This window comes from Dendrobates tinctorius, unplaced genomic scaffold, assembly GCF_039654945.1.
Source record: "Dendrobates tinctorius isolate UK_male_01 unplaced genomic scaffold, ASM3965494v1 ptg000164l, whole genome shotgun sequence".
In the NCBI taxonomy this organism is placed as follows: Eukaryota; Metazoa; Chordata; class Amphibia; order Anura; family Dendrobatidae; genus Dendrobates; species Dendrobates tinctorius.
In genome coordinates, this window is record NW_027361831.1 from 3,977,719 (window position 1) to 4,002,599 (window position 24,881).

General features: G+C 44.2%; 1 protein-coding gene across 1 annotated transcript in view; it reads right to left on the reverse strand.

Annotated features, from left to right (window-relative positions):
* Window positions 1–2,540: 2,540 nt before the first annotated feature.
* Window positions 2,541–24,881, reverse strand: part of LOC141052898 (uncharacterized) — a 52,117-nt gene continuing 29,776 nt past the window's right edge. Inside the window, exons 2-7 of the mRNA XM_073550216.1 lie at window positions 12,382–12,519; window positions 12,073–12,252; window positions 11,866–11,989; window positions 11,694–11,782; window positions 7,362–7,452; window positions 2,541–4,933 (exon numbers count right to left, since the gene is read on the reverse strand). Coding sequence (XP_073406317.1) covers window positions 3,327–4,933; window positions 7,362–7,452; window positions 11,694–11,782; window positions 11,866–11,989; window positions 12,073–12,252; window positions 12,382–12,519 — 2,229 coding nt within the window. The 3' untranslated portion in view covers window positions 2,541–3,326. The remainder of the gene's footprint in view (window positions 4,934–7,361; window positions 7,453–11,693; window positions 11,783–11,865; window positions 11,990–12,072; window positions 12,253–12,381; window positions 12,520–24,881) is intronic.

The window sequence follows — 24,881 nt, forward strand, 5'->3', positions numbered from 1 at the left end:
TAAATGTGGAAGTGCAGCTTTATATAGGAGTGGCATTAACAAGAGGTCACTATGTGTACCTTTTGGGCCGTAAGTCCTGCACAGCAGCCCACACAAATACAGACCCAGAGATGATGTCAGGATTCCTTACAGGCCACAGCAGTTTCAGGGGCAAATATCTCCAACTAGAAGTCCAAACAGTACTTAAGCACAGACAGCATCAGGGAGACGCCCAGAGGACTGTAGGCAGCAGAACATGGAGAGGCAGAGCACAGAGTAAGGAACAGCAGCAGCAGGGAGTCCACCAGCAGAACAGCAGGGGCTCAGGAGCCAACAACAAAATACTCAGGCAAGTTGGAGCACACGACCTGGACTTAAATAATCAGGACAGATAGGAAGTTCCATGGCAGGGTGAGATACAAGACTCCATCTTGGATCACGGCAAACAGGCACAAAGTAAAGTCTGGAATCCTTACTTTAATATTTAATAGGTTAGAGTAGATTAGAATCCCGGACAGGTAATAACTTTCATTTTCTTACCCAGAATGATTGACCTCACTAATTAATCTCCATACTGCTATTATTTTGAACACATCCACTTTCAATTAATTGTTCTAATACACAAACTCAAACACATGTAGATTCTGAATGCAGAGTCTGGTGGTTTTCTTAGAATCTACTGCACCAACTGGTAAATTGTTTGACATGTGGTAATATCATTTATACCAAAACAGTGATCAATCTGGTTTGTCATATTGGACTGCTATTATTTTGAACACTACAGTAGATACACAGACCCATTCATAGATATATACACATGCAGGCATTTGAAGACTTACATACAAAAAAATTCATATAAACAGACATAAATATACAGAAACATATGTACACATATTAGGTGGGGGGTTTTTTAACCTTCCTCCAAATTGTCTCCCACATGACCCACATGCCCCTTTAAGGCTCCTCTCCAACGGGAAGATGGCAATGCAGGGCCCACTGCATGATGTCACTTAGCAGACACAGCTGCTCCCAAGGCCGTGACTGCTAGCTGTGATGCGGACGGGCCGTCACCCAAACAAAATTTAAAGGCGCGGTGCTGGCCTGTCTGGAGAATAAGCAGCCAGTCTTGTGGCCTTGCAGAGTTCCTGGGATTGCAGCCCAGGAGGGCATAGGGCCCTCTATCCCCGACCCCGCTGCTGTTTAGGTATGAATGAATCTCCTCCAGCACGCACTGTTACTGCTGCTGCACTGCGTGCTGGTGTCTTGCTAACCTGAAGCACTAATCAGCGTGGTCATTAGCTCTGCTGCTAAGTTACGAGAGGAGAGTGCCATCAGTTGTGACAACTCTGAGCTCTGCTTGGCGCCACTTAAGTCCTGATCACCATCAAGCACGCTGCAGACTGACTGCTGAACCCTGCTTCAGAAGAGAAGCAGTGATCAGCAGTCAGTCTGAGCCCGATGTGGGTGCTCAGGACATGAGCGGCGCCAAGGATAGCTCAGAGTTGCCATAATGGGGCACCAAATAGAATGGTTTTGGAAAGCTTTCTGAGCTGACAGTGCACTGGCATAAGTTAGCTCTATTACCAGTTGATCCGTTACCTTGCAGCAAAAGCCAACATTTGAAGGGGTATTCCAGGTAGATAAAGTATTCTGAACAACCCATAATAAACTATAGAACTGATATCCATAACACTGTTTCTAATCCTGACAGTATCTGCTATTCAGAGATGGTTCTCCATTCTGGGGCGTTATGTCACAGATCAGTGGGCATGGCCTCTTCCTGTAAGAGGCAGCCCACTGACAACATTAAGAAGGAGATCAGAGTGTGTGACCAGCCTTTGACCACCTACAGTCAATTGTCTGTGCTCTGGTCGCCCTCCCCTTTCCGGATGAATTTTACCTCCCTCATAGAGGCTTTTATCAATATATCCAGGTCCAACACAACTTTGATGCACAGAACAGGATTTTATGGAGCAAAGTCAATACAATTGTAAAATCATAATCAGCAGGTTTAGCTGGAGATTCCATGTGGTTTTTTTATTAGGGAACATAGAAGAACAGACACTGGACACACACGGTAAATCTGTGGTAGGACGTTTATTGTTTCTTGCACATAAATTTTTAACATTTAGATGGATTTAGACGAACCCTCCTACAAAACGTGATTAACAAAGTCATTACTACAGGACTGTATGAGAAAGGGATTTATTCTAAAAGAAACGCCAGAGCCCAAAATGAGAGAATCCGGGCCCCGTGGCTGGATACTCCGGGCCTGACCTCCAGCATGTAAGTACAAGACGGGGTCTTTGTCTCTGGAGCTTCTCTACTCGGTATAAGGAGACTCACTGATCTTGTTCATCTAAACAGCGTGTGAGAATAATAGAAACTGCCTGAATATGAGGACCTTGTCTGATCTATATGTCCTTGTACAGAGAACTATGGAGATAGCGCTATTCGTCTGTATAAAATATGATGTTGCTGTAGACCTTATATTTCTGTATAGGGATCTCTGAATAAATTACCTTACCCCGGAGTTACAAATTGAGATAATGGAGACAAAGAGAAGGAGACATTATATTTTAATTGTAATGGATCACACCAGACGTTCCAACAAAGAAAGAATGGATCATACATGTAATTTACAATATTAACATGATTATTATCGCAGTACAGAAAAGTGAAAAATGTTTGTTCACAGACGCGGATTGTGAATTGAAAGAGATTGACGAATAGCAGATTGCGGAAATTGGGAGTTAGGAAGAAGAGGGAGGAAGAAATGTTGGGTATTTTGGGAGATTTAAGGGGAGGTGTAGTAATATGCTTATCCAATTAGTGAATATATAAATATATAACTGAGAAATATTCAATGAACATGGAATATTGCATTTCATTTGCTTTTTTGATAACCATTATTTATTGGTAACTGCATATGTTTTAATTCAAATGTAAGTTCTCACTTGCTTTCTCATTTACTTATTTGTCATTACTTTCACTCTCTGTTATGTGTTTTCTTGTATAGCTTGTCAAAAATATATGATTTCTCCCTGTGTGACTTTTCTTTTGTGGTCAACAAAATGTGATTTTTCAGTAAAATATGTCCCACCTTATGAATATGACTTATCTCTATGTGAGATATTTGATGCTTAGAAAGACTCCTTTTGGTGGTAAAACATTTCCCCCATTCTGAACATGAAAATGGCTTCTCCCCTGTGTGTGTTCTCTCATGTGTATCAAATTGTGATTTCCGTGCAAAACATTTCCCACATTCTTTACATGAAAATCACTTCTCTCCTGTGTGAGCGCTCTTATGTGTAACAAGATTTAATTGTAAAACATTTCCCACATTCTTAACATGAAAAGGGCTTCTCCACCATGTGAGTTCTCTGATGTCTAACGAGATTTGATTTATCTGTAAAACATTTTCCACATTCTGAACATGTGAAAGGCTTCTCAACCATGTGAGTTCTCTGATGTCTAATGAGATTTGATTTATCTCTAAAACATTTTACACATTCTGAACATGAAAAGGGCTTCTCCCCTGTGTGAGTTCTCTGATGTGAAACCAGATATGATTTATCTGAAAAACATTTCTCACACTCTGAACATGAAAATGGCTTTTCCCCTGTGTGAAATCTCTGATGTGCGACATATTGTGATTTTATTGCAAAACATTTCCCACATTCTGTACATGAAAATGGCTTCTCCCCTGTGTGAAATCTCTGATGTATAACAAAATGTGATTTATATGTAAAACATTTCCCACATTCTGAACATGAATATGGCTTCTCTCCTGAGTGAGTTCTCTGATGCATAACAAAGTGTGATCTATTTGCAAAACATTTCCCACATTCTGAACAAAAAAATGGCTTCTCCCCTGTGTGACTTTTCTGATGTGTTAGAAGATTTGACTTACTTGCAAAACATTTCCCACATTCTGAACATGAAAATGGATTCTCACCTGTGTGATTTTTCTGATGTGTAACAAGATTTGACTTACTTACAAAACATTTACCACATTCTGAACATGAAAATGGCTTCTCCCCTGTGTGAGTTCTCTGATGCTCAACAAGAGTTGACTTACTTGTAAAACATTTACCACATTCTGAACATGAAAATGGCTTCTCCCCTGTGTGAGTTCTCTGATGTCTAGAAAGATTTGATTTATCTAAAAAACATCTCCCACATTCTGAACACGAAAATGGCTTCTCCCCTGTGTGACGTCTCTGATGCGTAACAAGAATTGGCTTACTTGCAAAACATTTACCACATTCTGAACATGAAAATGGCTTATGCCCTGTGTGACTTCTCTGATGCGCAACAAGATTTGCCTTGCTTGCAAAACATTTACCACATTCTGAACATGAAAATGGCTTCTGCCCTGTGTGAGTTCTCTGATGTCTAGAAAGATTTGATTTATCTAAAAAACACTTCCCACATTCTGAACATGAAAATGGCTTCTCTCCTGTGTGACTTCTCTGATGCATACCAAGAATTTGCTTACTTGCAAAACATTTCCCACATTCTGAACATGAATATGACTTCTTCCCTGTGTGAACCATTTTTTGGCTAACATGCTCTAATTTGTGGTTAAAATTTTTTCCATACTCAGAGGAGAAAAGATTTTCTTCTTCAATGTGAATTTTTGGATGTGTAACAAACGACGTTTTGAGGGGAAAACTTTTTTCATATTCTAAACTTGAAAATTGCTTCTTTGCTGTAAGAACAGTTAGATTTTTAATGCCTCTTTTGTGACTTTTACTTTTTTTAATAGTCTGTGATGAATCAGAAGATAGGACTTGTTTAAAAGGATCAGATAATAGATCTTTGCTGTGAAAGGATGATGGTATATCTGAAATAGTGGCATATACATTAGTTATATCTTGATTTATATCAAGGTCATCTAATTTAAAAGTTGAAGATTTCAGTTGTTCCTCTGATCTCCTAGTACAGTCATCTGCCAAGAATAAAGATTATTTTTGAATAAATTAAGATGAATTACATTTTTATAACATTTCTAAAATGCCCAAAGATATTCTAAGTTATGAGGGAAAATTCAATTATTTACTAAAAAAAACACATTTTAAAAATCTAACTGTAAACCTTGAAATCAACATGGCTTCCATACATAAATCAATCCAGCAAAATCTGCGTTCCCAAAGCCAAATGTGCCCCTCAATCCTGAGCCTTACAGTGTGCTCAAAAACTGTTAGCGTCCACATCTTTAGCATTACAGTAACAGAAAGAACCCCCTTAAATATTTACAGTGCCCCCAGAAACACTAGTTGGGAACCACTTATTGGATGCAAAAATGGCATATTTGCAATTGTCATTCTTCAACATCCACTTTGTGCTAGTTTGCAGAGAATACCTGTTGAGTCAAAATAGTCACTACCCCTAAAGAAAAATTCACTGAGGGAGAGTTAGTCAATTTTATGCAGTCTTCCACTGCTTGTTCTGCCATCATGACACCTTAGGTGATCTGCAAATTGTTAATCACAAAAGTCCAAAAGAGGTAATTCAAAATGGCACTTCTCAAATAATTACAAAACAAGTTTTAGCCACAAATTTGTGGTCAAAAAAGGAAGCGATCCATCAAAATAAAGAAAAACACAGTCATAAGGTGCTATCAGTGATTAGAACCCTCATCAGTAGTGAAGCCATACCTTCTGATGCCGAGAAGTGAACACTCAGAGATAGCGCTTGTAGATGCCCAATGTAGGTGGTGATCACTTCTTGGCATCAGAAGGTGAGGGACAAAACCCATGGGCCTTGCCAGTCTGAGAATACCAGGCAGCACCAGTCTGCTTTTTCCTTGGCTGGTTAACAAAAATAGGGGCACCCCACGCTATTTTTTTTTTTTGAGGGGATCCCACTATTTTTGCTAACCATCCAAGGTAAGCAGACTGCTGCGGCCTGGTATTATCAGGCTGGTAAGGTTCATGGGTATTGGATCCCTATTAGCCTGAAATACCAGCCCCAGCAGTCTGCTTTACTCTGGCTGGTTAACAAATATAGGGGGACCCCACGCTATTTTTCAAAAAATTTTTATTAAAAAGGAGGGGAACTGTCTGTGCTTTCCTCCACTTCCTGTGTCGTGTACTTCTGGCTCTGTCACAAGATTCATTGTTGTTTAAATTAGTACACATGCATAGTAAGCTGCGCTCCTGCACTTAATACACATGTGACTAGTGAGAAAATGTGGTTTTACCGCATCTAATGATAGTGGATGGGCAATTTACGCAGTGAAGACAGAGCATCTCCACTACATAAAAAAGAAAGGAAAGACGCGCCGCATGTCCATCTCTGCGGGTGAGCCGCGGGCATCGGTGTATGCATAGTGGCCATGGGACTTCTTGAAATCCCATCCACTATGCTGTAACATCTGGCAGCTGCAGTTTGGACGCTGCGGATGGACGCAGCGTCCAACTCGCAACGTTTACTGAACGTGGGAACATACCTCAATATATTTGCAAACAGGAAATCACTTTTTTTTCCTTCCCAGAAGCCAACTTTCAATTAACTTTATTTTAAGTGACAAAAAACTGTATGCAATGAAAAAACGCATCAAAAAAGCTTGAAAAAAACGCATAAAAAACGCAGGTGATCTGCCAGTGACCTCAGATGCAGATTTAGTGCAGATTTCACCTGCTTCAAATCCTGAGTAAACACTGTTATTCCTGACCGTGGGAACATACCCTTAGAGAGAACTTTTCAACATAGTGCTCTAAACCGGAGTTGCACTCATTTATGAAGGACCACTGGAGCTCCTATAAGCCCTGACTAGAAAGGTAGAAAAAGTATTAGTCCTCCCCGTTTCAGAACAGATTGTGAAGTAATTTTCATTCTTTAGGATCGAAAACACCATTAAATTTATGATATGGAGTCATTAGATCCATTAACCATGCACAGCTTAGAGACATATGCAATAGGTGTACATTTTTTTCATGTAGTTTATCGTGAACCTCAGACAGTTCTTTTCTCACAGAAACTGAAAAGAATAAAGGGAAACTCTGCTGTTATTGTACAGAAATTCATATTTGGCCAAGATTAAAAATGATTAAATTTAATTTACTCCACTAATAAGGAGGAATTTTGCATGTTCTGGCCTCATAAATTCAACAAAAAATGACTCCAGTATATGTTCAAACTAATGGGGACAGTTTGGGGTGGAGGAGCATGCAGTGGTCTAGCAGGAGAATGGTGACGTTTAATTGTGATATTACCAGACAACACCACTGATAACGCAGTGCCAGCTAGTGATGAAGTAAAAATAGTAATAATAATAATAATAATAATCTTTATTTATATAGCGCCAACATATTCCGCAGCGCTATTAATGAAAAGATCCTGTGACTTCTTTGCATTTAGAGGTTACTACTCACCTGGGTAGTCATATGAAGGAATCTCCTCTTTACACCGCTCATCACCCCTCACATATGTCCCTGTAGTAATAATATGGGTCAGATCTTCACCCTGAAACAAATATTGTAAAAGTCACAGACAGATGGAGAAGTCACATCTATGATCAGCTCAAATCCTGCCATCTCCACCGTTCTCATTACACAAGTATAAAACATATAATACTTATGATGCTGAGCCACAAATGTGATGATGAGTCATTACACATGGACAAGTTGTGAGACAGGGTATTCAAGAGGTCAGATGCCAAGAGAGCTCATCATAAATTATTGGGGTAAGAGAATGGCGTAGTCAGGTAACAGTCCGAGGTCAGAATTCCAGGAAGGTAGTGAGACAAATGGGCTAGGCAAACAAATGGTCAAGGCAAGGTCGAAGGTCAGGCAGCCAAAGAACAGAAACAAAGCCCTGGAAAACACACACCACCGAGCTAAGATTAGTTACTGTTAACCAGCTAAATATCCAGGTATTCACCCACAATGGGAGACACCTTAAAGAAACCAAGCATGCTCATGCCCTGATTGGCGTTTAGACTGTCACTGACAATACTGAAAACTCAGGAACACCCTGATTCTATAGGGCGGCTGAGCTGTCACTTACTGCGTCCAGGACACAGTGAATTGTGGAATCATGACAATACCCCCTCTTCTAGAGGGGCCACCAGACTCCCAGATTTCCCAGGAAACCTAAGACGGAAGGCCCTGACCAAGTGGCCGGCCTTTACAGAATGAGCCGGAACCTGGATCTCTCCTTGAGTCCATATCTCCTTCAATGAACAAGATATTTGATGAAATTTCGGACCGTCCGAGAATCCACGATCCTCTGCACCTCGTGCTTCAAACCTTCATCAACAGAAACCGGAGGAGGCAGAGACGAGGGAGACAATACCTAAGGGATAAGCTCTTTTAACAGGGATCTGTGGAAAACAATTCCGAATACAAAGAGATGCAGGAAGTTTTAATCTAAAGGACATTGGATTGACTACCTGCAGAATCTTATCAGGGCCAATATATTTAGGATCCAACTTTGCTGATGGTATTCTCAGCTTAATATATTTAGATAACAACCAAACTTTATCACCTACATTGAAGACAGGACCCGCCGAACGTTCCCTATGGGTTTTCTTTTTTTTTGGCAAAGCTGAGCTACCCCGATATTCTTTTGAACCTCCCTCCAGACATCCCCAAGTTTCTGTATGGCAACCTCCACACCAGGACACGGAGAATGCATCCTAGAAAATTCACCAAAAGGGGGATGAAAACCATAATTACACAAAGGGGAGGTTCCAGTAGACTCATTGATCCAACTGTTTTAAAAGGAAGGTGCCATCCCAAAAAAATTTTTTTCAACAATTGAAAAAATATAACTAATGTTTACATTTTCTTAAAAGATATTATCATGTTTCTAATTTAGTAAAATATGAAAAATAATTTTAAAAGGTTTGGTATTTCCACTTTTAAACACTAGGGAGAGCAGATACCGAAATTCGACAAAAACCTAGTTGTCTCGTGTTTGAAGGATGCCTTTTCCAGACGCTTTCTAAAGATGTTCAATAGGATTTTAGTCAGGGCTCATAGAAGGCCATTTCAGAAGAGTTCAATGTTTTCCTCTTAGCCATTCTTGGGTGTTTTTAGCTGTGTGTTTTAGGTCATTATCCTGTTGCAAGACCCATGACCTGCGACTGAGATCAAGCTTTCTGACACTGGGCAGCATATTTCTCTCTAGAATCCCTTGTGCCAGATGCAGCAAAGCAGCCCCAGAACATAACAGAGCCTCCTCCATGTTTCACAGTAGGGACAGTGTTTTTTTCTTGATATGCTTCATTTTTCCATCTGTGAACATAGAGCTGATGTGCCTTGCCAAAAAGTTCCATTTTTGTCTCATCTATCCATTTGACATTCTCCTAGAAGCTTTGTAGCTTGTCAACATGTAGTTTGGCAAATTCCAGTCTGGCTTTTTTATGATTTTTTTTTTTTTTAACAATGGTGTCCTCCTTGGTTGTCTACCATGAAGTCCACTTTGGCTCATACAACAATGAATGGTGCAATCTGACACTACTGTTCCTTGAGCTTGAAGTTCACCTTTAATATGTTTATACGTTTTTCTCGGCTCTTCTGTTACCATTCGTATTATCCGTCTCTTTGGTTTGTCATCAATTTTCCTCCTGCGGCCACGTCTAGGGAGGTTGGCTACAGCCCATGGATCTTAAATTTCTGAATAATATATGCAACTGTAGTCACAGGAATATCAAGCTGCTTGGAGATGGTCTTATAACTTTTACTTTTAACATGTTTGTCTATAATTTTCTTTCTAATCTCATGAGGCAACTCTTTCCCTCGCTTCCTCTGGGCCATGTTGAGTGTGATACACAATGTCACCAAACAGCACAGTGAGTATCTGTAGCCCTCTATACAGGCCCACTCACTGATTCCAAGACTGTAGACACCTGTGATGCTAATTAGTGGACACACCTTGATTGAACATGTCCCTATTGTCACATTATTTTCAAGGTTACTATCATTTCTGTCCAGGCCTATTTCATGGGTTTTATTTTTTTTAAAAATTCTGTGGAAGCATGGTTGAAAAGCAATGTCTGACTTTAATTTGTTCATTTTCATAGATTTTTAATTTATTATTACCTTAGTCAGATTCAAGTTATTGCTGTGACCATTGTGGGTTTTTCTGTCATTAAACTGGGGGTAACAACAATTTTGACCACATGTGTAGCTTACAGCTCTCCTTTAACACCCTAAACTTTTTTTTTTGTCCCCGAAAATTTGTCAGGAAGGGCCACTACTGGTTTGGGAGAGACCAACTGCACGTCGAAGGTAAAGCCATCATAGCTATTGTAATGATATGACTGCAGGATAGCAAGAGCTTTGGGCTCTAATTCCATCCCTCAAGCTAAGGGGCCCTAGGCTATCCCTGTCCCCAGGACTACCCCTGATGGTGGGGACGCCTGAGTCTCGTACCTTGCTATACTCTTGAACTGTACTAATCTGATCCCCTTCCCTCGCCCAGGGAAGAAGGGGCCAGAATTGTATGGGTTAACACAGACAAGACAGACAGGGGAAACAGAAGCTCAGTCACACAAAACTCACAAAGGAATAAACACTAAGGATAAAAGTGAAAAGCCAGTGAGGCAAAGAAATTACATAAAACATCAAAGGAGAAGGGAAGATTTTCAACAAACACCGCACACCAATATTGCAGACCAACTACCAGAAATGCCTGGATATCACAACCTCTCCAGACCAGGTTAAAATTAGGTAAAGCTGGCACAAACTGAATAGTCCAGCTCATATATATAGGTTAAGAGAAGATATAAGTGGTTCTCCCAGAACATGTGACCAAAAAGTATAACCTAGTATAACCTAGCCCAGCAGAGATTTAACTCCTGGTAACCAGTCTGGTAGCTACAAGTCTCTATATCGACGCCCGTGTTTCACTGCGCTGATGACAGCCATTAGTGAAGTTACAAGGAAAAGTGTAAGAATCTAGAGATTCCACAGACCCAGACGCCGCCATGACAGTCGGCAACGTTTGAATAAATCTCATTGTAACAGCTACTGCTGCTAGTGTAGAGCTCTAGGAAGCACTCACTACACTAGAAAACAGTCCCAGCAACGATTCTAGATTTTGGTGCTCCTTGGCCACCTGATCGCAAAGTGCACAAATTGTATCCGTACTGATCTGGAAAAAAGTACAAGGCCAGTTATAATGTGACACTGAGTCACAAATGTGATGCTAAATCTCTATTTGTCAAAAGAGGGTAAAACAAAGGCATAGTCAGGTCACAGTCCGAGGTCAGAATTCCAGAAAGGTAGTGGATCAAGACAAAGGAACTAAGCAAATGGATTATCAAAGGCAAGGTTTAAGATCGGGCAGCAAAGATCAAGAAAAAAGCCCTGGAAAACACACACAAACCACCTATCTAAGGCTATGACTGTAAATAATCAGTTACTAACGCCAGCTAAATAGACAGGTAATCACCTAGAATGGGTGATACCTGGAAGAAACCCAGCACTCCACTGCCATAATTTGTGGTTGGACTGTAACTTACAATACTGAGTTACTCATGCCCTTGCCTTAAACTGGATGGCTGAGCTGTCACACACAAGACTGACAGACCAGCATGACCCTAATCCTATAGGGCGGCTGAGCTGTCACTCACTGCTTCCTTGACACATTGAGTGGTGGAATTGTGACAATACTGGTGGATAAAACGAGACACAACACAAGACCTTTACAGCCTTCTACACATCTTAGTGGAGATTTCATGTCATCTCTCCATTTACCTGATGATCCTGAGGAACGGGATTTTCTTGTTTACAGTCCTGTGGAAGAAGAGGACATGGACATCGTGTTGTTCGCTTACTGGATAGAACTGGAGGAAAAACATTCACGGACTGAATTAATTCTTTACATACAGATAATTATAGGCCGTGTGTATTTAATGCTGTCTCTTACCTGGTGATGTGAGGGTCTGGGGAACCTCCATCATGACGTCCTTGTACAGATCTTTATGTCGTTCTAAATACTCCCACTCTTCCATGGTCAAATAGACCGTGACATCCTGACACCTTATGGGGACCTGACACATACAATAATAGCATCACCCCTCTGATCCCATTATAGCATTACTGTATAATGTCCCAGCATTCCCAGCAGTGTCACCTCTCCAGTCAGCAGCTCAATCATCATGTAGGCAAGTTCTAGGATCTTCTGGTCATTGATGTCCTCATGTATCAGGGGGTGAGGTGGAGGCCCCGTGATTGGGCTCAGGGGTCTCCCCCATTCCTCAGACACAGGGGCCTGACTGCATTCACTAGAGGTCTTCTTCACCACTGTGTAATCCTGGTTATGGAGCAACACATTAATAAATCTCACTACAGACATTTCCAGAGCCCTCACCTCTCCAGTTCTGTCCTTCTGTTATTCCCATAGATCAGAATGATGTAATGTGACATCATCAGAATCTCTCACCTCTCCAGTAAGCCGGAAGAGGATCTCTAGGGTGAGGTGTAATATCTTGTTGTAACTCCTATCCATTCTTGATAGGCCAATCAGGAAAATTCTTTTATATAGAAACTCTCCACTAAGAGGATCCGATATCGTAGGGACCTGAATGAGAAGTAAAGTATCCTGTGTAAATACAATAACTGGAGAAAATAAGGGGAACATATAATGATATATAACGTGTACATTTTGTATCCTCAGATTGTATAAACTGGAATGTCATAAACATCACTCACTTGCTGCACTCGTGACTGGGGATGAAAATGTAAAGTAGGACTCTGCTTCTCACACTCACTCGTCCACTCAACTACCACAATAGACTGATAATGAGCTAAGTGCACCCCACAGTCATCTCACACATCTACATTTCACTTCTCGCAACCACCACTCTCCATTTTGCTGGGCCACCGAGACACCTGCCTTGGGTGACACAGTAGTATACATGCACAGATAACCTTTAGAATTATCTGGTGGGTACTTTTCTTGCACTTTGGCATACACTGGGTAAAAAACAAAAACAAGCTATATTTTTCCTGTTGAGGTTGTGGGTACATTTAGAGCAGCAAGGAACAAACTTATTAAACTTTATATTTAATAAACAAAAAAATAAAGTTCAGTGCATAATAAAATGTGATGATAATCTTTACTATACAAAATCTTCCAAGAAGATCAGACCCCATTGAGAGATTTCCCAGCATTTTTTTCAAAATTGATTGACTTGGCTAGACCCTTATCAGTTGAAGAAAGAACAAAGATTCTCTTATGTACATTCAGGTCATCGCTCTGCTCGACGTCACAGGAGAAGAGATACAAAATCTTGTTGAGATGGTACAGATGCCCATCAGAATGAAACTTAATTTATCCAACAACACCAGATACGTGCTGGAGATGCTTAAAAGAAAGAGGTTCATTCGCACACATTTGGTGGTACTGCCCACTCATACAGAAAGTGTGGTTAGCGTCCTTTGATCTCTTCAACAGATTGTCTATAACCAAAATTACACCCACAATGGAGGTGGCTTTGCTGTCCCTGTGTAGCTCCTCGATTTCTGGATTTAAGAAAGGTCTTCTTAGGTATATTCTCACTGCTACTAGGAACATGATTCCTAGATTTTAGAAACAGGAAAAGGTCTCCTCGCCCTCTGATTTGGTGGTGGAACTCAACGACATATATAGGATGGAACAATTGGTAGGACAATTGAATGGTAACACTGGGAAGGTATATAACACTTGGGCCTCCTGGGTTATATTTAGAAAATCGCCGGAATTGGATTCTTGGTTGTTGGATCCATAGACGGTGGGTCATATGAGTCTGTCTACAGGATGGTATCACATCTTCTACCCTACTCCTTGAACCCCCCCTTTTTTTCTATCCTTTCTTTCCCTTTTTCTTCTCCATCTTCTATTCTTTCACAGACCTAGAATCTTAGTCTAGGTACTGTGATGGCCAGGAAGGTTACGTCCGAGAGTGGACCCTCTGGATCGCGGCAATGGAGCTCCCGGGGGTGATTGCGCCAGGTGGTGCCGACCCCAAAAGGCCCCAACCAAAGCCTCATTATTCCACCCCAGTTCCGAGGACAGTGTCCGGAAGCGGATGGCGTACTGTCCTACGGTGAGAGAACCTTGGCGAAGATTAAAAAGAGCCTCAGTGGTGGAGGCCACCCGGCCAGGCTCATCAAATACCCTGCAAAAGGTATCTAGAAAGTTGTGGATGCTTGATACCACCGGGTCATCTCTCCCACAGGGGATTTACCCACGCTAAGGCCTCCCCCTCAAGATGGGACACAATGAAAGCTACCTTGGCTCGATCAGAGGGGTATTGCTGAGGCAGGAGCTCAAAGTGCAAGCGGCACTGGTTTAAAAACCCCCGACACAACTTGGGGTCGCCATTAAACCTGGGAGGTTTCCCCAAGCATGGAGGCGGATGGGATACGGGATCCCGAGGTAGAGCTGAAGCGGCAGCAGAGGATTGTAGGGACTGGAGTCGGTCGTCCACGGACGCCATGTAGCTCAGAATATGGGACTGGGCGTCACGCTGCTGCGCAAGTTCCTGCTGGAGTCCCACTAGCAACTGGGCGTTCCCCGGATCAGTAGTTTGTAGGGCGGAAAGGCGGGTGTCCATGGATTTCATAAAGGACATTATTCTAGTTTGATTCTTGCGTAAAAAAAAAGAGCAATTCTTTCTGGGTGGCCGCCGAGGCGCTAGCAGGGTCCATGGCCCGATTATACTGTGACAGCCAGGAAGGTTACGTCCGAGAGTGGACCCTCTGGATCGCGGCAATGGAGCTCCCGGGGGTGAGCACGCCAAGTGGTGCCGACCCCTATACAGGGGCCGTTAGGGGCAGACCCTCGGAAGACAGATACCGCGACTGCTAGAACCAAGAGGGGCGGCTCAAAGGACTGAGAGAGAGGTACAGGACTGAGAACGGAATGCAGGACGGAGTAGGAAGTACAGAATGGAGTATAGGACGGAGACACGGAGTACAGGACTGGGCACTAGAGTACAGGACAGAGATACGGAGTACAGGACTGGGCACTGGAGTACAGGATGGAGACACGGAGTACAGGGCTGGGCACTGAAGTATAGGACGGAGACACGGAGTACAGGACAGAGATACGGAGTACAAGACTAGAGAGAGAGTGTGAAGGGGGAAACCCCTAAACACTTGGCCAGGATACCACAAGGAAAAGGCACACGATAATCAGGCGCCTCCACCATGCTGGAGACGTCTGATATACCCCAAGCTGCTGGTTGACTGGGCGCTCAGGCTTCTGGGTGGGCGCTGCAGGGTTAAGAGACCTGCAGAGCGCGCGCCCGCAGCCTAAGGCGCCTGCATGAGACAGGCCCGCGCCGGCCTGATGAGAACGAGGAGGCGGGCACAGTGCGGCATGGGGAGCGCCGGTGAGTATAGGCGGCGGCGGGCCCCGCCGCTGCTGGAACGGCGGCAGCTACCACCGCCGACGTGACAGTACCCCCCCTTTACGTCTCCCTCCCCTGAGGTTGGACAAAAACCTCCTTAAAAGAAGAGGAGCATTAACATTCTCCTTAGGTTCCCAGGACCTCTCCTCAGGACCAAAACCCTTCCAATCAATGAGGAAGAGGGTATGCCTCCGAACTTTTTTCATGGCAAGAATTTCTTTTACCTCAAAGATGTTATCGGCCCCTACTGGCTGAGGGGAAGGAGGTGGGGCTGAGCGATACCGATTCAGAACAACAGGTTTAAGGAGCGAGACATGGAAGGCGTTAGGGACCCGAAGCGAAGCCGGCAACCTCAATTTATAAGCCACGTTGTTAATGCGTCCCAGAACCTCGAACGGGCCGATGTACCGAGGACCCAGTTTGTAAGAAGGTATCTTCAAGCGGATATGCTTAGTTGACAGCCAGACTTTGTCGCCAGGTTGGTATGGTGGAAGATCCCTGCGCCTCTTGTCTGCATGTCTCTTAATCCGGATACTGGATCTTTCAAGTGCCTCTCTGGTCTCCCTCGAGACTTGAGAAAATTCGGTGGCGAGGGCATCTGCTGCGGGAACACCAGAAGGCGTAGAAAGAGGTAGTGGAACACCAGGGTTTTGGCCACAAACCACGAAGAACGGCGTTTTATTGGTGGACTCATTAGGATGGTTGTTGTGGGCGAACTCTGCCCATGGCAACAGGGACACCCAATTGTCTTGATGGGCGTTAGAGAAGTGACGCAGGTAGGTTGCTAATACCTGATTGATCCGTTCCACTTGCCCATTGGACTGAGGATGATACGCAGAAGAAAAGTCCAGAGATATACCCATGAGTTTGCTGAGTGCCCTCCAAAAACAGGAGGTAAACTGGACCCCTCGATCTGAGACAATTCGTTGAGGGAGTCCGTGAAGCCTAAAGATCTGGTGTATGAAGACCTTGGCCAACTCAGATGCCGTAGGTAATCCGGGCAGCGGGGTGAAATGGGCCATCTTGGAGAAGCGATTGACCACTACTAAGATGGTAATGCACCCGGAAGAGCGCGGTAGATCGGTAATGAAATCCATACCAATCTGTTGCCAAGGGGCCTCAGGAGGAGGCAGAGGGTGAAGCAGACCGGACGGCAGACTTCTTGGTACTTTATTCAGAGCACAAGTCGTGCAGGAGGCTATGAAATCTGTCACATCTTGGCGAAGGGAAGGCCACCAATAGTAGCGTGACAGGAGGCTGAGGGTTTTCTTGACCCCGACGTGACCCGCAATCTTGGAAGAATGCCCCCAGTCTAGGACTTCCGACCTCTTATTCTGTGGGACGAAGGTCTTGCCTGGCGGAATGGGGGAGAGCGTCACGGGGGGGCCACGGTGATAACTTTGGCGGGCTCAATGATGTGAGAAGAAACCTCCTCAGCCTCAGGTGACTGTAGGGACCTGGACAGAGCATCTGCCTTGATGTTTCTGTCCCCAGGTCGAAAATGAAGTTTGAAGTCAAACCGGGAGAAGTATAGCGACCACCTGGCTTGCCTGGCGTTGAGCCTTTGCGCAGACTGAAGATACGCCAAATTCTTGTGGTCCGTGAAGATTATGAATGGATGGACTGCCCCCTCTAAAAGATACCGCCACTCCTCCAAAGCCATCTTAATGGCTAGTAATTCCCGGTCTCCAATTGAATAGTTGCATTCTGCGGGAGAGAATGATTTAGAGAAGTACCCACAAGGTACCACTTGACCAGAAGTTGTCCGCTGAGAAAGGACCGCTCCCGCACCAGTAGAGGAGGCATCCACCTCCAGGATGAAGGGCCTATTGACTAACGGCCGGTGTAAAATCGGAGCGGTAGCAAAGGACCGTTTCAAGGCAAGAAAGGCCTCTTCAGCCTCGGGAGTCCAGACATTTGATTTGGTCCCTTTCCGGGTCAAGGCAGAGATGGGCTTGGTCACAGAGGAGAAGAAGGGAATGAATTGTCTGTAATAGTTCGCGAAACCCAGGAACCGTTGGATGGTTTTTACTCCAACCGGACGTGGCCATTTGAGCACAGCAGACAATTTTTCGGGGTCCATCTTCACTCCGGAGTCCGTGATGATATACCCTAGGAAGGGCAATGAGGTTTGCTCGACCAGACATTTTTCTAATTTTGCGTAGAGTCGAACACTCTTTCTGTGTGTGGATAAGTCAGATGAAAAGATGAGTATGTCATCTAGATATACGACAACACATGAGTAGAGTAGGTCTCGAAAGATCTCATTAAAAAACTCCTGGAACACCGCTGGGGCATTACAGAGGCCAAAAGGCATAACCAAATACTCGTAATGGCCATCTCGAGTATTGAAGGCCGTCTTCCATTCATCTCCGGCACGGATTCGGATCAAGTTATAGGCTCCCCGCAGATCCAATTTGGTAAAGATCCGGGCCCCTCTCAAGCGGTCAAAGAGTTCTGGGATCATCGGAAGGGGATACCTATTTTTGACTGTGATACTGTTCAGGCCTCGGTAGTTAATACACGGCCGAAGAGATCCATCTTTCTTCCGGACGAAAAAGAACCCAGCTCCAGCAGGGGAGGATGACTTCCGAATAAAACCCCGAGCCAAGTTTTCCTGGATATATTCGGACATGGCCGGTTTCTGCCGGAGACAGAGGATAAGTTCTTCCCCTGGGAGGAATCGCTCCTGGCAGTGTCTCAGCCACCTTTTTGCTGAAGACGTCGGCGTACAAGTGGTAAGCCATAGGAAGCCCAGGAAGATCCTTAGGAACTTGCTGCGGACTTGGGCGAGATACCGGCAACAGACAACGTTCATGGCAGAAGTGTCCCCAGCGGAGGATCTCCCCGGAACGCCAGTCTAGAACGGGCTCATGTAGAAGAAGCCAGAGTAAGCCGAGGAGCACAGCGTGGGACAAACTGGGCAAAACATAAAAGGCGATTTTTTTCTCGGTGAAGGGCTCCAACTTATATCTCCACCTCGACAGTGACTATGGTGATGGGTTCAGGTAGTGGTTTGCCATCCACGGAGGCGATGGAACGTGGATTCTCTAGCGTAACAACCGGAATCCGGAACTGGTCCACTTCTTTGAGCCGGATGAAGTTACCAGCCGCACCCGAGTCCACATACGCCTCCACAGATCTGAACTCACGACCTAAAACAATTAAAGCCGAAATGGTAAGGGGCAGAGTGGAATCAGTATCACCTAGGGAGGCCTCTCTTACCTGGCCTAGGCGGAGGCGTTTCTCGGCTGCACTGGGCAAGTACGCACAAAATGATTGGCCCCACCACAATAAAGGCATAGGCCCTGCATCCTTCTCTCCCTGCGTTCTTGCTCGGACAACTTTACTCGGTCCACTTGCATGGGCTCGGGATTGGAATTATTAGAAGACGCCAGGGAGCGGGGAATGGGGGCTTGGTATAGCCTAAAAGATTTCTTCTCCCTGACTCCCAGGTGCGTTCCTGAAACCGTAAATCTATACGGGTAGCAAGGGATATAAGATCCTCCAGAGTGGTAGGGGTGTCTCGGCCGGCAAGCTCATCTTTTATTTTACTGGAGAGTCCCCTCCAAAAGGCCCCAACCAAAGCCTCATTATTCCACCCCAGTTCCGAGGACAGTGTCCAGAAGCGGATGGCATACTGTCCTACGGTGAGAGAACCTTGGCGAAGATTAAAAAGAGCCTCAGTGGTGGAGGCCACCCGGCCAGGCTCATCAAATACCCTGCGAAAGGTATCTAGAAAGTTGTGGATGCTTGATACCACCGGGTCATCTCTCCCACAGGGGATTTACCCACGCTAAGGCCTCCCCCTCAAGATGGGACACAATGAAAGCTACCTTGGCTCGATCAGAGGGGTATTGCTGAGGCAGGAGCTCAAAGTGCAAGCGGCACTGGTTTAAAAACCCCCGACACAACTTGGGGTCGCCATTAAACCTGGGAGGTTTCCCCAAGCATGGAGGCGGATGGGATACAGGATCCCGAGGTAGAGCTGAAGCGGCAGCAGAGGATTGTAGGGACTGGAGTCGGTCGTCCACGGACGCCATGTAGCTCAGAATATGGGACTGGGCGTCACGCTGCTGCGCAAGCTCCTGCTGGAGTCCCACTAGCAACGGGGCATTCCCCGGATCAGTAGTTTGTAGGGCGGAAAGGCGGGTGTCCATGGATTTCATAAAGGACATTATTCTGGTTTGATTCTCGCATAAAAAAAGAGCAATTCTTTCTGGGTGGCCGCCGAGGCGCTAGCAGGGTCCATGGCCCGATTATACTGTGACGGCCAGGAAGGTTACGTTCGAGAGTGGACCCTCTGGATCGCGGCAATGGAGCGCGCCAGGTGGTGCCGACCCCTATACAGGGGCCGTTAGGGGCAGACCTTCGGAAGACAGATACCGCGACTGCTAGAACCAAGAGGGGCGGCTCAAAGGACTGAGTGAGAGGTACAGGACTGAGAACGGAATGCAGGACGGAGTAGGAAGTACAGAACGGAGTACAGGACGAAGACACAGAGTACAGGACTGGGCACTGGAGTATAGGACGGAGACACGGAGTACAGGACAGAGATACGGAGTACAAGACTAGAGAGAGAGTGTGAAGGGGGAAACCCCTAAATACTTGGCCAGGATACCGCAAGGAAAAGGCACACGATAATCAGGCGCCTCCACCATGCTGGAGACGCCTGATATACCCCATGCTGCTGACTGATTGGGCGCTCAGGCTTCTGGGCGGGCGCTGCAGGGTTAAGAGACCTGTAGAGTGCGTGCCCGCGACCTAAGGCGCCCGCATGAGACAGGCCCACGCCGGCCTGATGAGAACGAGGAGGCGGGCACAGTGCGGCGTGGGGAGCGCCGGTGAGTATAGGCGGCGGCGCACCCCGCCGCTGCTGGGACGGCGGCGGCTACCACCGCCGACGTGACAGGTACCTTCTTATTTAAAATTGAATTCAACTATAGACAAAGTTGTACTGATGTTAATTGCCTACATGAACAAGCAATTCAGGCGCTCATTCATAATTTGTTTCATATGCATGATTTTCTAGGGTAAAACTGTCATAGTTGTTATATAATTCTTTTTTTTCTGTGATAGTAGAAGCGGTATGTTCTTTGCTCTTTTTGTTAATAATGATTGACATGTATAAATACCTCAATAAACTTGATTTATTCAAAATGTGATGATAAAAATATTTACACACAAGGCAAAAAAGCACAAAGATAAATGGGTTAAATACAGAAACATTGTGCAGATCGAACCTTCAGGCTGAGGAGATCAGAACAGAAATTAGGACACATCTAATATTCATGTTGGCTCTCCTGTATCTGACAATGAGGTTTTTCTGGAGGAGATATTATACAAGGTCTCAGGTGAGAGGGGGATGGATAATTGTATGCACAGAAAAATGGCGCAAAGACTTGATATTATATATCTGTGGTTTCCCAAGGCTGAAAATCCTGGTGGATGAACCCACAGAAGGAAATTTCCCCAGATCACAGATACATCTCTTTAAAGAGAAGAAAAACAAGTTTTATTATACTCACCCGGGGGCGGTCCGGTCCGATGGGTGTCGCAGGTCCCGGGTCCAGCGCTTTGCATCTTCATGCAATGTCGTCATCCTGCTTGCTTTGTGCCGCGCTCCTGCGCAGGTGTACTAATCTGCCCTGTTGAAGGCAGAGCAAAGTACTGTAGTGCGCAGGCGCCGGGAAACGTCAGAGGCCCAGCACCTGCGCACTGCAGTACTCTGCTCTGCCTTCAACAGGGCAGATTAGTACACCTGCGCAGGAGCGCGGCACGAAGCAAGGAAGATGACGACATCGCATGAAGATGGGAGGCACTGGACCAGGGACCTGCGACACCCATCGGACCAGACCACCCCCGGGTGAGTATAATAAAAAAATTTTTCTTCTCTTGAAGGTCGGATTGGGGCTTATCTACAGCATTATAGAATGGTGTAGATAAGCCCTGAAAGGCACTGGCTGCATCTTATAGCGGCAAAACGAGGTGACAGGTTCCCTTTAAAGTGAACCTGTCAGCAGGATTTTGCTCAGTAAACTACAGACACTGTCAGGTTGGTGCTGTTATACTGATTAAAAATGACTCCTGGAAAATGAAGAAATATGTCCTGTAGTTTAGTTAGATTAATCCTGCTGACATGTTTACTTTAATAATCCAGCTAAGAGAAAAAAATTAAGGCGCCAAGTGCAACAATATAGGGAATTAATGTATTTTAAATTCATTAAGCATAAAGAGTAAACTGGGACTGAAAGAATATTATTTCAAGTAATGAGTACCATCTAGTGGACTGCCAAAATAAATTCCAAGTGAGGTACAGGATAAGACCCAGGGTTGTATGTGCACTATATTTCTCTAAGGGTCAATAGGTTAAATAAACACATACAGTGACATGTAGAAGTTTGGGCACCACTAGTCAAAAATACTGATATTGTGAACAGTTAACTCTTTCGCGCCACAGCCTGTTTTTGCTTCTGTGATGGGCCAATTTTTTATAATTCTGACCACTGTCACTTTATGAGGTTATAACTCTGGAACGCTTTAACAGATCTCAATGATTCTAAGACTGTTTTTTTTCGTAACATATTGTACTTCATGTTAGTGGTAAAATTTGTTCTATATGACTTGCGTTTATTTCTGAAAATATCAGAAATTTGGCAAAACTTTTGAAAATTTCACAATTTTCTTATTTTTAATCTTTATGCCCTTAAGCCAGAGAGTTACAGTGGGGAAAAAAAGTATTTAGTCAGTCAGCAATAGTGCAAGTTCTACCACTTAAAAAGATGAGAGGCGTCTGTAATTTACATCATAGGTAGACCTCAACTATGGGAGACAAACTGAGAAAAAAAATCCAGAAAATCACATTGTCTGTTTTTTTTTTAATTTTATTTGCATATTATGGTGGAAAATAAGTATTTGGTCAGAAACAAAATTTCATCTCAATACTTTGTGATATATCCTTTGTTGGCAATGACAGAGGTCAAACGTTTTCTGTAAGTCTTCACAAGGTTGCCACACACTGTTGTTGGTATGTTGGCCCATTCCTCCATGCAGATCTCCTCTAGAGCAGTGATGTTTTTGGCTTTTCGCTTGGCAACACGGACTTTCAACTCCCTCCAAAGGTTTTCTATAGGGTTGAGATCTGGAGACTGGCTAGGCCACTCCAGGACCTTGAAATGCTTCTTACGAAGCCACTCCTTTGTTGCCCTGGCGGTGTGCTTTGGATCATTGTCATGTTGAAAGACCCAGCCACGTTTCATCTTCAGTGCCCTTGCTGATGGAAGGAGGTTTGCCCTCAAAATCTCACGATACATGGCCCCATTCATGCTTTCATGTACCCGGATCAGTCGTCCTGGCCCCTTTGCAGAGAAACAGCCCCAAAGCATGATGTTTCCACCACCATGCTTTACAGTAGGTATGGTGTTTGATGGATGCAACTCAGTATTCTTTTTCCTCCAAACACGACAAGTTGTGTTTCTACCAAACAGTTCCAGTTTGGTTTCATCAGACCATAGGACATTCTCCCAAAACTCCTCTGGATCATCCAAATGCTCTCTAGCAAACTTCAGACGGGCCCGGACATGTACAGGCTTAAGCAGTGGGACACGTCTGGCACTGCAGGATCTAAGTCCATGGTGGCGTAGTGTGTTACTTATGGTAGGCCTTGTTACATTGGTCCCAGCTCTCTGCAGTTCATTCACTAGGTCCCCCCGCGTGGTTCTGGGATTTTTGCTCACCGTTCTTGTGATCATTCTGACCCCACGGGGTGGGATTTTGCATGGAGCACCAGATCGAGGGAGATTATCAGTGGTCTTGTATGTCTTCCATTTTCTAATTATTGCTCCCACAGTTGATTTCTTCACTCCAAGCTGGTTGGCTATTGCAGATTCAGTCTTCCCAGCCTGGTGCAGGGCTACAATTTTGTTTCTGGTGTCCTTTGACAGCTCTTTGGTCTTCACCATAGTGGAGTTTGGAGTCAGACTGTTTGAGGGTGTGCACAGGTGTCTTTTTATACTGATAACAAGTTTAAACAGGTGCCATTACTACAGGTAATGAGTGGAGGAAAGAGGAGACTCTTAAAGAAGAAGTTACAGGTCTGTGAGAGCCAGAAATCTTGATTGCTTGTTTCTGACCAAATACTTATTTTCCACCATAATATGCAAATAAAATGAAAAAAAAACAGACAATGTGATTTTCTGGATTTTTTTTTCTCAGTTTGTCTCCCATAGTTGAGGTCTACCTATGATGTAAATTACAGACGCCTCTCATCTTTTTAAGTGGTGGAACTTGCACTATTGCTGACTGACTAAATACTTTTTTTTCTCCACTGTATATCACACAAAATAGTTAATTAATAACATTTCCCACATGTCTACTTTACATCAACACAATTTTTGAAACATAATGGGTTTTTCTGTTACAAAGTTATAAGGGTTAGCAAACTTGAGAATAAAACACACTTCACTGCGCTGATGCTAAAGAAGTAACAGTTGAATAAAGGCCAAAAAACGCAACAACCAAGGTGATAATTGAAATATAGCCTTTATCTGATGTTGCACACAGTTACTGATAAACAGCGGTGAGGCTAAAATTACACAAATTACACAGACATTGTGTGAGTTAAATTCATTAGCCCCTAGAAACTCCAGATGAATAAAGGCCAAAAATCACACAAGGCAGAGATTACAATGGCACACACTAGCTGACTGATGGTGGTGAGGAAGTAGTTAAACCTCACTCATTGCACTTAAGCCCACATCAATGGGGGACGGCAATTTTGGACACTTACTTGCAGTGATAAGATGCCGGGTTGCCGAGTTCAGCTTTCAGGCAATGAAGCAGCGTGTGATATGTGGGAGTGCGCTCTCAGATCTACGCTGGTTGATAAGATCCAGCTAACAGGCGAGGACAGAGGCAGGGAGCTCTGTGAGGGCAGAGGCTGACGGCGGGCTCCGGCCGTAGCACCGCCACCGACACACTGCAGGGAACAGACAGCTGGGAGCGTGACGTCACGGGACCAGCTGCTAGGCTGGACGGGGAGTGTGAGGGGTCAGTCTGAACGACGCGTTTCGAAGGACACAGTCCCTCTTCATCAAGGTTACAGGCACTGACCCTAGCCCGTCCTAATAACCCCCTGCCTTCCAGTTTAACTCCTCCCACTCTGCTACAATTTTCTGTAAAACCAATTTAGTGGTCTCCCTCTTTCTAGAAAGAATTTTTTTTATTTGTATTCCTTATTTTTGCTATTTTAAATATTGTAATCCAGCATATAGGTCTCATGTTGGTAGGCACATAATATTTTTGATTTTTGTTTTTTTATATTTATATCTATTTTCATTTTTATGTTTCACTTTTGTCATTTCTATTAATAATTAAATAAAGTATAGGTTTAGTTTTATATGTATATTTTATTAATGTAGCCATTTCAGCTTCCATTGTACTCCATGTCCAATCCTATATTTGTTCCATCTGGTCTCTCATATATGCCTCCAATATAGTGGATTTAAGTCTATGTAACCACTCTGATGCAGGCGATGTTTAAATCTAA